This window comes from Centrocercus urophasianus, unplaced genomic scaffold, assembly GCF_019232065.1.
Source record: "Centrocercus urophasianus isolate 14NV4802_14NV808 unplaced genomic scaffold, USGS_Curo_1.0 seq_25, whole genome shotgun sequence".
NCBI lineage: Eukaryota > Metazoa > Chordata > Aves > Galliformes > Phasianidae > Centrocercus > Centrocercus urophasianus.
The window spans coordinates 12,395,446-12,409,096 of record NW_024884811.1 but is presented as its reverse complement, the minus strand read 5'-3'; the positions used below and the strand labels follow the sequence as shown (position 1 = coordinate 12,409,096).

At 36.9% G+C, this 13,651-nt stretch overlaps 1 protein-coding gene across 1 annotated transcript in view; it reads right to left on the bottom strand.

The window, feature by feature from the left end:
- HCN1 (hyperpolarization activated cyclic nucleotide gated potassium channel 1) overlaps nucleotides 1-13,651 on the bottom strand; it is a 191,958-nt gene that overhangs the window by 163,782 nt on the left and 14,525 nt on the right. Inside the window, exon 2 of the mRNA XM_042825847.1 lies at nucleotides 5,567-5,990. Coding sequence (XP_042681781.1) covers nucleotides 5,567-5,990 — 424 coding nt within the window. The remainder of the gene's footprint in view (nucleotides 1-5,566; nucleotides 5,991-13,651) is intronic.

Here is a 13,651-nt window from a genome sequence, read left to right as displayed (position 1 = left end):
GTCACAAGCAAATAACATGTTTTTTTCCTGTCTAGATTATGCAAGAAGTGAAGGAGGTCAGCATGTGTCAAGTACACATGACAACACCTTCGCCTGGTAAAGACAACTTTATAATAGGATTACAAATCAGGTGTCTTGAGACACAGCACATCATAAAATGGAAGTCATCTGTGTGAGATGTGTACATGAGATCAAATATCTGCTCAATGAGAAACGACATAGACAACAGCATGAATATTTTACCCTGGTTTGAGTAGCTTACTCAGTGCTAAACACAAGCTCACTCATTTATATAAATTAGGCATGCAGCATTTTCCAAGCACAATTCTCGCCCCCCATCCCAGATCCCCCCAAAAAAGGAAAACTTGATTTTCAGTTTCCTACAGTTGAAATTGGCAGAAAATATGAATTTTCTCCTATTTCAGTCTTTTCAATGGCAAGAAAGCCAAAGAAATCAGTACAGACAATTTTCTGCAAAATTTTAGAGGCTTTGTGACTGCCAGTAAGAGAAGGTAGGCTCTCCTACTCCTACTACATCTTCTTTCTCTCTGAAGTTATTTAACCAGTTTTTTTCCCTGTAACTCCTATGAGCTTGATGATTCAGATTTGATTGATGCATCTGTAATAGGCAATAAACAAGTATATCCTACTGTATACCAAATCATTTTTTAAAATGAACTGTACTGGTGCCTTTTTTGCTGTATTACAGTAAGCGATAAAACTTTACAGGATCTTGGGAACATAGCTTAAACTACTGCCACAGAGGAGAGGAATTAAAACTAAATAAAAAGAAAGCAAAAACATTATGTCGACTCCCATTTCTGTTAATTGAAGCAAAGAGCACTGCACAACACCATCAACCAAAAGAAGGCATCTTTGGAGACACAGTCCTCTCTTCATTGTCCTTTTACTGAGGACACAGAAAAATGAATAATGCCAGTGGTAAAGATGTAACATTGTTTTTACCCAGCCCCACCAAGTACCCAGCTAAGTCATCATCTCTCCTTTGTCACACTTTATGCTAGTAAGTGATCCAAAGGAGACACAATAAATCTAGTCTTCTCAGCAGGTTATAAGGGAATGAAGAGGTTTGACATAATAAAGGGAGTGATGTATACCTACCACAGAAATTGTATGCTGTTCAAGTACGAATCCTCTTCTGTCATCCAGGTACCACAAACATGTTATGCAGTATGCTTTTCAGGTAGTTATCATCATCACATCTAGTTATATATATATTTCTGTACGGTTATTAACAAGCAGAACAAGGAGGGGACACCTAGTTTTCATCAAAGACAATTGGGATTGTGTAACATGGAAGAGACAGATTAAACTGTTAAGACAGAACTTGATTTGGCAAAGCACTTCCATATTTACTTAATTCTTAAACACTTTGGTGAGGCTCAGATTTCAAGACAGCTTTTATTTATGAGATTTGGTAGCTCTGTATAACAGTGATTATAGAAATAATACAGTAAAAATTAAAGATGCTTTGTGTGATGTGCTCAGAAATCTGGGGAATAAGTTTCATGTAAGAATGGAGCTTTAGCAAAGCAAGAATGCCTATCAAATGTTTGGTATGTTCATTCACCTTGAAAAGGTTACCCAAACTGAGAAACAGATTTCAGTACAAGCCAAATCAAAATAAAACATGATGCAATTTAAAATTACTACACATTCTCATGGATGAATGTTTGCAAAACCTAAACTTCTTTGCAAATCTTGCAATAAGCAATCTGTGACTTTAAAATCCGTTCTAATACCAAAGAATCAGGCATCTCAGAATGAAATATTTATGGACCATTTTTAGGAGTAAGAATTTTCTTTACTGGTACTTCTACTAGGTCTTGTCCTGCAATTAGAATAGCTTTAAGAAAGGCTTTTGAAGTCTGTTTTTAAGAAGCCGCTGGAGAAAATCGTTATTTGAAAAAATCAGTAAATTTCTACCATGGGTAAATTCAAAGTGGTGAATCATTTGTAATCTCTTAATTGAAACTCAGAGGAAAAGAATGACTTTCTATTTCAGAACATAAAATAATTTAACAGTGCATGTATTCTTAATTCTGAATACCTTTTAATTGTTTGGTTATCTGTGAACATTGGTAACACAACTTACAAGTTGAGAGCATATCTATGTAAAATGTATGGGAGCTTAAGCAAATCAATCTCAATACTTTTAGAATTATTTTCCAAAAAAGACTTATGGATGTCACCACTCTGTATTTACAATTATTCTATTTCAGTAACATAGTTTATTATAGCTTTGTTTTTATGTTATTCACTGTCTAGTTCTCTGCATATTCAATTCTTGACCATGTCAGCATTATGATACAGGTTGAGTCCTGCTGGATTATCTGAATATAGTAACATTAAAGTAAATATACACTAGATCCTGCAGTTCATGCTTGCATTCTGCTTTTCCAGTGTTTTTGTTTCTTTGTTTGTTTAGTTAGGAATTTTTGTTTGGTTGGTTTTTGGAACCAAAACCAAAAACAACAACAACAACAAAAAAAAAAAAAAGCAACAAATGAACAGTCAGAAATCACTGCAAAAACAATTTCTGCAATCAGCAATTTAAATAAATATGTTTCCCTAAATGCTATATTACATAATTTTTTTAAAATAAGTATCTCTTCATTATCTCTTCGTTGTTTTGGGTTTTAAGAGACTGGCATATCAGATTCTGTAGATGAAAAACATTTGCAAATTCAACACGTCCCCCATACTTTCATTTAAATGTTTCTTCTCATTTTTACAGTCATTTGTTCTGGCAAACTATTTACAGCAGACCAACATATCAATCCATCCATGCCTATTAGGGATCTCTGTTACTTTTTAGCAGTTAAGAAAAAAGCTTCTGCAACACAAACACTGCTTACCTAGATGGAACTGACAGCAGATTGATACCAATTTCATTGATGTAAATAATGTGGAAAGAAAGAAAACAAACCATGTTTCGCTAGTGTCTTATAAAAATCTCTAACATTTTTGCCAACTCCTCTTAGAGTTTAGGATACTAACCAACTGAATATTAGGTATGTGATACTAAGAAAATGAAAAACTCTAGTTTCAACCTATCTTTACTATTTAAGGTCATACGAATACTTCAGTGGGATAGCAGTGTTGTTACACAACCTGGCTTGCTCATTTATCAGTTTTCCAGGTAGTCTATGCTTCACAATTTGCAAAGAACAAGCTGCTATCTGTCTTCTCAATATTTTTGATATTATTTTGCATACAATGCATTATTTTATACATAACTTCATAATACCGAAAAACAACATGTCAGCCCATAGGCAACAACTATTCAATCCATTTAAACACTTAGACTCCAGCTCTGTATTATAAAAATTAAGTCACTGGATGCTCTCTGTAGTTCATGTGTACACACAGTACAGAACAGATTATCACGACTAGCAAATGTCTCATTGACTGACTGCCTCTGTGTGATCATCTGACCATCATTTCCAAATTAAACTAAGTCTGGCTATCCAGTTTTGCCATTTTAAAACTTTACAGTGCTGCAACATTCAATTTCTCCAAAGTTGTCCTCGATCATTGTGCAGTACACTCTCACATCTCCATACATTACTGCTGTGATAACAAAAGCCAAACACAAAATTCCATATGACTGCCCTGACTTCTGATATGCACAATATGCTAGAGAAAAGAGGTTTGTTTTATTTTGTTTTGTCTAATTTTCATTTTAGGATTTATCAATAGCTCATTCAGCCTATGTTCATCTCAGGGTATCTTGCACACTCTCCCAGGCAGTAGAAGTCTTTGTTCAAAGTAGTCATGAAGCCCACTGCTGCCTCCCTGCAGTTTCAGACCCAGAAACAATAATACTTCTGATCCCTTTCCACCTTCCTGAGAAATGAGCAAGCATTAGAATGTGTTACTCAACACAAAAAGATGGACTCGACTCATTTTTAATAAATGCTAGCATTATTTAAGTATTACCAAGAGAGGCAAAGATGAGGTTACAATCAAGCACCTTGGGGAAATTAGCAGCCTTGAACTATAGATTACAACAGCAATAGGCATTGCTAGATAGGACAAGATCTTCTGGTCACTTCTAGTCCTAGTCAGCTCTAGATTCAACTATTTCTGATTTAGAATACTTGATTTATCATTGATAACAGAGAAGCAAAGGGGGAAAAAAGTATTCATTTCTGTTCTTAGTAGGGCCTTTCAGTGGCAAGCTATTAATTCAAGCTGCCAGATTATAATGTCATTGAACATGTTTCAGGAGGTTGTCTCTCTATAAAGCACAGAGGAGACAAAAGTACAGCTTTATGGTAGAACTGCAAGATATGCTTAATCATTTGCCTCAGTTAAATTGAGTACATAACTACAGGGCTCCATTTCTGTGTCAAAAACATAGTTACACTCCATTATGTGGAGGCAAAGAAGTAGAATTTACAAAACATACTAATAAAAATAATGACCTATTTCAGGTTTTTGAGAAACAACTATAAATTTGTTAAACATTTGATATTTAGTATCATTCAGCCTCATGCTGGTTTTAATATAATCTGATTTTGTTTTTGGGGAGGATCAGCATTGAGGTTTCTGCTAAACCAGAAAGTGAACATAATACTTTAAAACGGAGTATCTAGCAGAAAAAAAACAAACACATAAAAGGTAGAAAATCATTCTCCAGTATTAATTTAATTATCTAAATGTTCATTTAAATAAGTAATTGCAGTTTTTAAATAGCATTTCAGTGAAAATATGAAATAATTCTTGTAACACTTGCTGCAAAAAAATACGTAGAAAACAGCAGTTATTTTTCCTATGTTTTTAGCACTTCCTTTTAAAACATATTCTGATATTTAAAACTGCAGAAATGGGGACAGGCAAGAAATGAAATGCCTGAATCATGGTAATATGTGCCAAAGATTTAAATGCTTCATAACTATAAGCAAACCAAATTAGGGAATGCCATAATTTTCTGTAAATGTCATCAAGCCAAACTGGCAGGCAGCTTAAGGTCACATCTACAAATAGTGGAGTTGACAGTTTAGAAGGAAATGACTCAAAATTTGAACTCCCCATTTTTATAAAGAAGGTCAGTGTCCAACTAATTCAGCCTTCATACAGCCTTGAAACAATGAATGTTCTAGGAAATCTACTCAATTAAAAGTGGTTTCAATTTCTTCTGTGTCTAAATGAATACATATATACACACACACACATATATATAAAGTTCTCTAGTTCTCTGTGACTGAAAGAGCATTTACTTCTTACTTCTAAATGCTAACCACCAAAATCAAGGGCAGTTTTAGGCGGCTGCTAAAATTTCTGATGTAGGAGTTCGTCCATCCCAATTGCGCTGACAATCCTACACACTTTATTTCTGTGGTTATCAGACAGAAGATGGTTACTGCTCTGTGCTTTCTTCCAAAAGGGCTTTCTACTAGCATGTCTCTGTAACTATGCCAACTGGTGAATAAAAGCCTGTTATTCTAACCTGGGTCTTGAGTAGCTCTTCAGAGGTACCTAACCAGTTTTTTATGGGAACAGAAGCAAACAATGTTGTGATTGTATGTATGTCTCTTACCTCTTCCCACTGGTGTATGTATCTAATCAGTCTTGAAAGGCGTAATAAGCGTAACAGGCTGAGGATTTTTGTAAATCTCACGATACGAAGTGCTCTTGCTGTCTTGTAAACCTCTGAGTCCATTCCTTTTTCTACAATGAGAAAGATATAATCCACTGGTATCGATGAGATGAAGTCAACCACAAACCAGCTTTTTAAATAATTCATCTTAATGACTTTAGGGTCCAGTATTATTTCAGAGCTGTCTTCATTAACAGTCCCAGTTCTGAAATTCATTATCAAGTCCAATAGAAAAACAGTGTCTGATGCCACATTGAAAATAATCCATGGTGTTGTTGTTTGCTCTGTGAAGAATGTGATTCCAACTGGTATAATGACAAGGTTTCCAACCATCATGATGAGCATGATTAAATCCCAGTAAAATCTGAAAAAATGAAAGAAACAGAATGGTTGGTGCAATGTGGGCATAACTTGCTTAGAAAAATGACTTCTATCACACTGCTAATTTCACTTCAACTACATTTTTGGTTCCATACAAATAAATTACAATACTGAAATTTAGTGTTAATTTTGCCCAAATGCATTAGTATCTTAGGTTAGCATTTAAATTATGTTAGCAATTATACTATGCCTTCATATAGAAAATGAATGTATATAAGGTTACTTGAACATTTTGTTTATGCTAGAACTCCTGATTCTGACATAAATTTAATTCCTGTGTATGCACAGTCAGTAGAATAGTAATTATTATCTTCCATTATCTGCCTTACTTCTCAAGAACATGCATCCAGAATGAAGCCAATACTGTGCTAATCATTGAATGGTATATCTGAAAGGGATGCATGTGTGACACCCAGCAGACTTATCGTGGAATCACAGAAACAGAATCCTCAGAGTTGGAAGGGACCTTTAAAGTTCATCCGGTTCCACTCCCCTGCGATGAACAGGGACATCCACAGCCAAGCCAGGTTGTCCAGGCCCTGATCCAGCCTTGGTATGAAAGTCTCAGGGCCGAGGCATCCACATCTCTGGGCAACCTGTTCCAGTGCCTCTCCACCCTCACTGCAAATGACCTTTTCCTTATATCTAACCTAAATCTATCCTCTTTAACCTTGAAGCCATTTCCCCTTGTTCTATCACCACAGACCCTGCTCGAACCTGTCCACTTCCTTGCTGTACCTCCCCTATAAATACTGAAAGGCCTCACAGGTCACCTCGCAGCCTCCTCTTCTCCAGGATGAATAGCCCCAGCTCTTTCAGCCTGTCCTCATAGGAGAGCTGTTCCACCCCTTGCTTCATTTCTGTGGCCATCTTCAGGATATGCTCGAGAAGGTCTGTTTCACTCCTGTACTGAGGACTACACACCTGGCCTCACCAGCACATAGTAGAGGGGCAGAATCACCTCCCTCACCCTGCTGGCCATGCTTCTTTTGATGCACGGTTTGGCTTTCTGGGCTGTGAGGGCACATTGCTTCCCATCCATCAGTACCCCAGGTTTTTTTCAGCAGGGCTACACTCAATCCTTTCATCCCCCAGCTTGTGTTCGTAATGAGGGTTGCATTGAACCAGATACAAGACCTTGCATTTGGATTTGCTGAATCTCATGAGATTCACCTGGGCCCACTGCTCAAGCCTGCCTAAGTCCCTCTGGATGGCATCCCAACCCTCTGGTGTGCTAACTGCACCACACAGTTTGGTGTCACCAGCAAATTTGCTGAGAGTGCACCTGACCCCACTGTTGGTGTCACTGACGAAAATACTAAAAACTATCGACCCCAGCACCAACCGCTGGGGGACACCATTCATCACCAATCTCCATCCAGACACTGAGCCACTGACCGCCACTCTCTGGACTCAATCCTGCATGCTTCTCTAGTCTTCTGCACATAGTGTGTGTACAGCATATAGTGTGTGTATAGAAGTAATACTGGTGCCTACTGCCAATCACGTGTAAATGCAGTTATTTTATTTTTTCTGGTTTCTGTCCAAATTGAAACCCAAATATCTAATTGGTAACATATTAAACGTACTTACAAAGGCAATCATACCATAACAGTGCTTGAATAACACCACAGAAAAAGAAAGAAATCACAGAAGCCAAAACCAGAAATAACTATGTAGTCTTACACTCAGCAGTTAGTGGGATTAGATGACCTCTCACAGCTTCCTCCCAGTCTACACTATTCTGTTATCCTATGACTTTCATGCATTTCCATGCGTATTATCAGTATCTCTATGCTTCTAGAATCACTCCATAAAAATCACTGATGTCTTGTTCAGTAAGTGAGATAGTTCACAACTACATGCACTCAACATTACAAGTAAGCAAAGGCAGCATGATCTGTACAGCTAAATGACCTGGAAAGGCACAGAAACTGGTCTCCATCAGTTTTTCTCATGTTCTCACTGGATTTTCTAGAAGAGAAGAGCAGGAATGGTTTCCGCAGGACCTGAACAGGCCAACAGCTGCAATGAGTTCTGTGTGGTGGACCTGACACCAGCACAGCATTCAGTACACCCTTCCAGGTCACTTCCATTACATTAGCACAAACCATCTCACAGGCTACATGACACTCCCATCATGGCAAAGGTCCATAGCAATTAACAATAATTATATAAGTTTAATAGGAGACAAAGTGTTGCAGAATCACAAATGTATTTTTTTTTTCTAAATTTGCATGCACCATACATCTTTAATTAGATTCCAGATATGTACTCTAAATCATCTGGATTTATAAATTTCCTTTGTTTTTAGCTTAATCCAGAAAATACTTCTTGAATGATCTAAGAATACAAAATAACTAATTGTAACTGTGAAGCACAGTAAAACCAGAGTGGTATAGTGGACTGAGGTTGGCATAAGAATTCCTAATTCTTCATTTTATGGTAAGCCTACAGACATAAGTCTGGACTAGCAGTTGAATCAAAATTCCTGTAACTAATACACAGAGAAACTGCATAAAATAGACTTTACAAGTAATTTTCCATGTACTACAGTGAGATTTCTGTTTTACACATTTTTGGTCTTACAACAAATGTGAAGACTCAATGCTATAAAAGTATTTGTGCTTAACACTTGTGACAGTTGCCATACCTCTGCACTGGCACAAGTTTCCAAACATATTTCCTTGTTTCTTTAATTCTTATAGTAGGCTTACTGCTGTACTACATGCCTTATCAGTATACTAAAAATACAATGCAGAAGGAACCACAAATTTATATATTACTGTTTCCAGGCTGACAGGTTCAATTACCACAAGTATTCAACCAAAATATTTCACAAAGCATTTCCGAGGAACAGAATTCTGTAAGGAATCCTGAAATGAATGGGAAATAGAAAAGAAATAATCACAAGAGATGTACATGTGTCTGTGGCTCATTCCTAAACAAACCATTCCTGGATTTTAGATCTCTTAAGCCTAACCAGCAGGGTGTTATGTAGTTATATAACTAAGGCTAACCAAAGCCACATACAAAACAGCTACCCGGTCAAAATAAAATTTAATACTGAATCAGCTGAGTTTATTCTACAATAATACTGTTTAAAGGATAGTTATCCACGGTGATTATGCAAAACATTGGTGCTTCTGACACTGAATGTCAGCAAAAGTTATGGTAAAGTCAGGGCTTCAGTAACAAAATCTAATGCTAAGGACTCTGAGACTGCATCAGTTCTGTGCTTTGATTTTTAGTGCACAATGTAGTATAATCTGATGAGGTAGCTAGAAAAAGTCTTATTACTGTACAGTTCATTTTTCATTCAGAAATGAATCATATGTTCTCCTTCAGGAAAACATTTCCACACACTACTTCCCTGGCTCCACTATACAATACTTTTTTCTCAGGTGAGAAAAACTAGATGCCATTCTCTGCATTGCCTTCGGTGATCTATGCAAAGAAAGTAATACAGTGCTTTCCTTGCCCAGTGGTTCAGAACATCCTACTATTCACATAACAAGGGCCTACTAAAAAGCGTTATGAGACAGTGCAAGGAGCTGCTACTGAGAGAAAGAGGTACCTCTCTGTTTTAAGCTATTTTTATTTGCTTTTTAATTATTATTATTATTCCTCCAAGCCCCTTGCGGGTAGTTACAGATATTAAAAACTTACCATCTCAGAGCTCCAGATGTATGTAAATTGCTCTGAAATGCTGACAAAAAGCAAGGGAGTGGTGGTAAGGCTGTGACACAAACTTGCTGAGAATGAGGCAAAAAAATGAATCTGGGGTAACAAGCATTCAGAGCACATAATAAGAAGCCAGAACTACCTTAGCAAATAGTGACAGTTCACTCTTCCTGCAAAGCTAGCTCAGTATAGCTACTGCAACTTACCATTAATTGAAACCACAGACACCAGACTGAACCATTTGAAACGCTTCTCAGTGTACTAATATCTCTAGGTGAAAAAAACCTTTAAGTGCTAATGCAATATAAAAAGACAGCTTTAGAAATTTTGTACTCATTTTACGGAAACATTTTATGCAGAAAAACATCACAGTTACTTTAAAATTGTCAAGTAAAATTATTTTGAATTTAGCTCTCCTTCAGTGATCTTTTCACTCATAATTTATCAACGATAATTTCCAAACTCCCTGATTACAAGGTGCACTTTATGTTCCTAGAACACGCTGAAGCTTTGGTAGTTTGTTTATTGCTACTGGTTATCCGGAATAGGACAGTCTGTTTAAAATGTGACTACCCAGGAAGTGATGAAGAACTATTTAGTACTAATTAATCAATGTTTGTACAAAGCTCAGTAACGTAAAGCACTATAAATTCTGGCAGACACTTCATTTTCCACTTCATATATTCCATACAGAGAAAATTGAGTTTTAAAGAACAAAACTTCAGCTCTCAAGTAGTTAATATGCTGCGAAACTTGCTGCATTTACAACACTGTAAGAGGTCACTGAGATTTCTGTTTCCTATTATTTTCAGGTTACTGCCCATTGACAGTCCCAATGTCCTCAAATCTGCCTATTTTAATATATGATTATTCTTATGGTACACCCAGATTGACCTAACAGAAATTGTCAGAGGTGTCACAAATCACAAAGTGAGCAACATCTCTAGGACACTGGGTGTTGTGACTTGAGGCTACAGAGTAGTCAGGGCCTTCCTTAAGATCAGTTTTCCAGTTTCCAGAAAGACCATAATAATTTGATTATTTAAATACAGCAGAAAAAGAAATGAGTTCATGTTATTCAGTCATAAATACTCATCAGCCCCATACATTATGAAGTGGAAGGACTTTGAAGGAGACATTCAAATTTTTTACAAAATATCTTTAAATCCAAATCTGATGATACAGAAAATCAAGATCTGATGAAATTTTTCACAAACTTTCCATAGAAAATCTGTCTTCTTCTTTATTTAAATATACTGATCAGCTAGCAGATGCAATTACTCAGCGTTCTTCTCTCACCTTCTAACACAGCTTTTCTTCTTTTAATTCATGGATCATCAATTCACCTAGCAGAGAAGTCAATGTGCTATATGGAACAGATCTTAGTAGAAATAATAGCAATATAAAACTTCATTACGGCATACTGTAACAACTACTAAACTCACGATTAGCCATGTCAGAATTTGATTCCCACAGAGCACGCTATCTTCCTCTTACTTTGCAGCTCTATTGATGTTATTCTTTAAGTAACAGACAGCAAAGCTAGACAAACCAAAAAACAACTGAACCTCACAGAGAATAACTGGAATGTGTTGGAATGTACAGGAGGAGGAAGAAGGGATGTTTTCATCAGGAACCCCCAGTTCTTTTCTTGACGGCAGAGGTGTTCATTTCACCATGCTTCTTTTAAGAAGGCAGCACGTAAATGAAATACGAAATTTCTTACATTTTGACCAGGAATATCAGTCAGCACCCACCATGGAAGGAGGACTGTTTACATGTTGCAAATATATTGTAGAGTGCTTCCATGATTTACAAGTTCTGGACTCTAGATGTAGCACATGAAAGACTACTTAAGTTGCATCAATTTTTGATTTTTCCAACCTTACACAAAAGTTGGGTTTTGTTTGTTTGTTTTTAAGATAAAATATCCTGATTGTTTTCATTTATATTCTTTATTCCCCTCTATTTCTGCTCTGAAAACTGTTACCTTCTTTTAAGTAAAAACTAATGAGGAATCTTTTTTGTCCAAAGAGGCTGTGGAGTCTCCTCCTCACAGTTCTTCAGATAGACAGCATCCTGCTCTGGGTGTCCTGGTTTGATAAGGGTCAGGCCAGACAGATCCTTCCGACCTCATCATTCTGGGATTTTGTCAATCTTACAAAGCCGACACACGCCCTTTAACGCTTCACTCCTACCAACTTTAAAGCAGCAGCTTAGAGTAGTAAGATTAACTCCTAAACTTCAAGTCCTAATCTTGAACTGAAGAAATATTACAAATTAAGGATGAAATTACTAACTCAGATGAAAATTTAACACAAATTTGTTACTTTTTTTTTCTTTAATACATACTAAGCTTAATGAACTCTCACTCTCACTGAATTAGACAGGAAAGCTGCTGAAGCATCAGAAAAGCTTCCTCTACCTGCCTGAGACTGGTGTGTGAGGAGGCTGAAGTTCTGAAAATTCAGTTTCACAGCTTTAATTATGGGCAGTACTGGACCTCATTAATCTTCTAGCTCAATGTTTTCATTTTCTTTCAGACTAAAAGCAAGCAAAATAAATAATATTGAAGATTTCTGATGGTCAGAAAACTCCATTTGACGTGAGATCAGAACTGAATTCCTTCACTTCAAGCCTAGACATGTATGTTCAGAGACCCAAACCATGCGCCACTGTTATTTTTTTTTTAGTGAGAAAATAAAATTCAGCAATGCTGACTCCTCTTTATTACACAGCTATACACTGCATACAAAAATTAACAAATTACAGGGTTTCCTACTTTTTTTTCCCCCCCATGAGTTTTACCTGATAACAGAAAACAGTGCAGGAGATTTGCAGCTTGCTGTACAGTTGTGATTATATGCACAAGGCAGATGATTACATGAGGGAATTACATCAGGGAACCTGACCAGGGCCCAGGCAAGCCAGTGAAAAACAATTTACTACTTTCAAAATTCTTCAGTTATGTCATTTGTTTATGTTTAGCTTGAGTGCTCTACAGGCGTGATTACTGGGAGAGAAAAGTCACAGTACTGTCCATAGATGGTGATTTCAAAATTACTTACCTACATTAAAATAATGTATATATTCAGCAAATTCAACTGTTAGGCAGTAGATGTGACATTTTATTAGAAGATCTATACTTATTAGTACTCATCCAGTAGATTCTGCCCAAAGTTTCATAGCACTTTAAAGCACTAACAGTATTCTGAGATGAAGAAATAAATGTCAGTGAAGTGGTATTACCCACAGTGCATACTGGGGAGAAGGATGAAGAGGACAAGATAAATTTATGTAACATGGCACTATTATTTAATAATAAGTCTCTTTGGTTTTAGCCAAAAATCCCCTACCATAAGTGCCTGAATACATTTGCTATTTGCAGTTACTTTTTCTCCAGAGAAACTTATTAAACTACAGTAGGAAGAATTAAAGCCTGACTTCCACTTAACCTTGGGCAAGAGCAGCACATGCTCCCGATGGAGTTCTGACACCACACCACCCTTGCCTTTGCACAGCTCCTCCTTTCACTAGCTCTGCTCATCAGAAAAAGCACAGGCTGGTGCTCCCATCCAGATAGCTGCCAACTGGGGAAAAAAATTCTGGTGGAGAGTCCAAATGCACAATTGAATTTACTGCTGGAAGATGCTGAATCTATTTATGGCAACCTGCACACCAATCACAAGATAAATATATCAGATCATCAAAAGCTAACATGCCTTACAGTACAAGTGATGCGTTTTTCCTGGATTCACCCCCTCTTTTCAAACTGCTGTGCCATAGCTTCTCAGTATTGGGAAACATTTTGTGTAGTGCTCCAACTGATGTTTCAAATTCATAATGCTGGCCCTTAAATTAGTCACAAATCACCACACACTGTCAGCAAATTTCTGTAGCAGATGATATCTGGGGGAAGGGACGAAAAGCATTCCTATCCTCAAATTAGAAAGGACCACT